The sequence below is a fragment of the Nestor notabilis genome, unplaced genomic scaffold (genome assembly GCF_000696875.1).
Source record: "Nestor notabilis isolate BGI_N333 unplaced genomic scaffold, ASM69687v1 scaffold30723, whole genome shotgun sequence".
Lineage (NCBI taxonomy): Eukaryota > Metazoa > Chordata > Aves > Psittaciformes > Psittacidae > Nestor > Nestor notabilis.
The window spans coordinates 38335-41750 of record NW_009921083.1 but is presented as its reverse complement, the minus strand read 5'-3'; the positions used below and the strand labels follow the sequence as shown (position 1 = coordinate 41750).

The following is a 3416-nucleotide window of genomic DNA, read 5'->3' as shown; positions in this document are numbered from 1 at the left end:
GGAAAGAGTTTGGGAGCTTTTAGCTATTTTATTTTCTCCTAAAAGTGATAAACTGAGAGGGGGAAGAGCAGTGGTACATCTTTTGAAATTAAAATTTGCAGACAGCTCTGCTTGGGAGATTTTGCTAAAAGCAGTGTTGTGACCAGGAAGAGTTCTCCACTTTTAGTTTCATCAAAACTATGATAAGGAAAGCAAAGAGTACTGGCTGTACGTAGACAAGGACACGAGCGAGCAATACATATGAGATTGGTTTTCACTTGAACTATAGTTAAAGACCTGTCTTACTTTGAAGTCGTTTTAGACTGACAGTATTGATTGATCTCTTTAATTTATAGAGCACGAGCTAGCTTGATATCTTGAAGGCTTTTTACAGTCTTATCTTAGAGCTGACCTCATAAAAATGTACCCTTTAAAAATCCTACCCAGATGAACCGTGCCTGCCAGTCAGATTCGGCTCTAAAATAAAGAGCATTCACCCAGCAAAGTTAATTCATCTGGTTTTGCTCCTTCAGCCACGCTGGCTCTCTTCTGCCGCCACAGCACGCTCATTGGGTTGTTAAGCAGCATCAGGTTTTCAGTTGTTACCAGTTGTTCAATGGCCCGTGGTGAGGTGTGTTGGTGGTCCCAGTCCAGTTACTTACATAGAGTTTCCTGTGCAAAAAACACCTCTTTGCACAACTGAAGTCAAACCCAGCATTTTCATAGCCTTGTGAGAGAAACTGGGGGTTAAGTGATCTTTATACTCTTCTAATGATAAGGTCCCCCCCATCATGACTTTCACAGACCTTCTGTTAGTTTCTTCTTTGTTCAGGGTGCCTGTGAACTTGAAATTTACAGCTGTGCTTCCCAACATGGACTCTTTCCAGGGCTAATCTTGAAGTTTTCCTGGTTTGCTTTACTTTTGCTCTGGGCATAGGGCAAATCTAGGCCATGCAACAGAGAGAGCGAGAGAGTGCTCGTTGCTGGAAGGAAAGACTTGCAAAGCTGTTGAAGGCACAAAACCCTATCCAAGACCAGATGGCTATGCAAAATTACCATTTCATGTGTGCATCCCCTTCCTTTGGAACACAGTAGGAAATTTCTGTGAGTTAGCCTATAGCTGATCAAACAGTAAATGCAGTTTGGAAGTCCTCATGAGTTAGGAGCTACACAAATTTTGATGCCCAGATTCTGCCTGGATTTGAACTTAAGCTTCTGGTATTGGCCATTTAAACTGCTGAACGTGGTCAGCCACAGACCTGAGGAGGTGCTACAACTGGATGGCTCTTCCCAAGTTATGATGGTTTGGTGTGTTAGTGGCCCACAGCACGTAGGTAGGGTGCTTCACCTCAGAAGTAGCTGCCATTCTGCAGCAATTATCTGTGGGCTTTGATATACAGTTTATTTCATGGTTAAAATTCCCAAACCTATAATATAGAATATAGGTTAATTTTATCACACTTCTTGCCATGACTTACTAATGTTTGTACGACATTTCAAAGACATGAAGCACTGCCCCCCCACACCCGCAGCTTTGCCTCCTTGCTCAGCATTCAGAGTTGCATGTACTTGTCTGGGCTCCTTACTACAAAGGAAGCTTCTTAAATTTGTTATCCACTGGGCATAAAATTGTAATCCCTTTACCTGCTGATTTTTCATCAACTCCCTGTAAAATAGAAAGGCCTGACTCTCTTCAGAGACAAGAGTGTGTGAAGAAGACTTGATCGTTTTAAGTCTAGGGCTTTAAACACACTTGCAGACTTCCTTCGTTAAATGTAGCTGATTCATTTAAGAGGTTTATTCCCTAATCAGATTTGTTAGTTTGGAGTTGTGTGTGGAATCTTTAATAGCGGCGGTAGTTCAAGACTTCTGGAAGCTGTGCTTTTGAAAGGTGAGGAAGTCCTCTTTTAGACTAGTCATTCATCTAACGTTTTAATTTCTACTTTTGAAGGTCATCTGTACCTCACTCTGCAGCCCAGGCAGTCCACCAAGTTTTGGCAACTGTTGCTACAAATCAAGCTAAACAGGTATCTTTATAGAACCCTTTCCCTGCGGAATTGTGTACCTGGGCATGCTCAGCACAGTTTGGGGGTGTAATTGTTGGTGAAGAGGTGATCTAAAAATCTCTCTTCACACCTTGTCCTGCGTTCCTGGTAAACCATTTATTTATCTGTGACCTCGACAGTGTGATGCCAGGCACATCTTTGTTATGTCAGGCACATCTTTGTTATGTCTTGCTTTTTCCTTCTTTTGAAGACTTGCAGCTTTCTAGTGGCCACAGCCTTGAAGCAGTAAGGGTAGCAACTAACAACAAAAAAACCAGTATTGGGTAGATATACCTAAATTTCACCAAGAAATCCCCCAAACAAAACAAAAAGTGCTATGCAATCAAGGGAGAGTAGTTTGTCTATGCTCTTATTCTAATGAAAACATTTCTTACTGGTCTGCAAGCTGCTAGGCTTTACATCCACACATCAGAAAAAGATGCAGCAGTCTTTGTCCCCTGGAATCATTGAGCTGTTGCCCGTGGAGGCTTCCTGGCCTCTGCAAGAGACTTGCTGAAAAAGTTGAATATTGGCCCTGTATTTAAGTATTGGGGCATAATGGGCCTGAAATTGCCTGAAAGTGCCACAACCACCTTCCTCTACTTAGTTCTTAAGTCACTGCATGACACTCATGATACTAGACCAAGGTCAGAAGGACCTTTGTTAATGGACAGACTGCACTGACCTGAAGTGGTATTGTGTTTTTAGACACCTCTAACAAGCTCACTTAAGGGACAGACTCCACCTTCCTCTGTGTGTGCGCCCTGTCCAGTGGCATCTACAGCTGGCCCATCATCTTCTGGCAACAAAATCTCAGGTAAGTTGTCTTTAGTGGAGATGGAAATAAGGTCTGGATGTCTCTTGCTACCTGTCAGGCTGCACAATCCGGAGAATGAAGACACTGAGGAAAAAGATTTGCCTCCACTGAAAGGCTGTTTTGCCAGTCTTGAGGGAGAGAATTTGAAAAACCAAGGTCCAGAAGAGCAGCAGAGTTGTTTTGCATATTGCTCTGTGTTTTGTCTCTGTTCCTGCATCTAGAATTCAGTGGTAAAATTCCTTGTTCAGAGGGGACTGAGAATGTGTAACCCTTACCAGGAAATGTTGAAAGCACATCTACCAAAGTCTGCTGTGGTTTGGAAACAAAAGCAGCCATCTTTTGCCATTATGGTTTTTAAACATGAAAATCATGCTGGTTTTAGACATGCTGGTTTGATTTTTAAACACGCAGCACCATAGGAGTACCTGAACTAGCTTGAAATGAACAAATTCAGGTACTGGGCCTGTTGAGCACTGAACTTCAAAGCCAGTTCAGGTACTGTGATCAGTCACACACGGTTTAGAGGCTTCTAAGGAAAGGAGTTTACATCATTCAGTGCAAATGGGTGAAGATGG

The 3416-nt window shown here is 42.6% G+C and overlaps 1 protein-coding gene across 1 annotated transcript in view; it reads left to right on the top strand.

The window, feature by feature from the left end:
- Positions 1 to 3416, top strand: part of NUP214 (nucleoporin 214kDa) — a gene marked incomplete at its 5' end in the record, with an annotated part of 43166 nt that overhangs the window by 21035 nt on the left and 18715 nt on the right. The window contains 2 exon segments of the mRNA XM_010010994.1: positions 1931 to 2006; positions 2733 to 2841. Of these exon segments, the coding sequence (XP_010009296.1) occupies positions 1931 to 2006; positions 2733 to 2841 (185 nt within the window).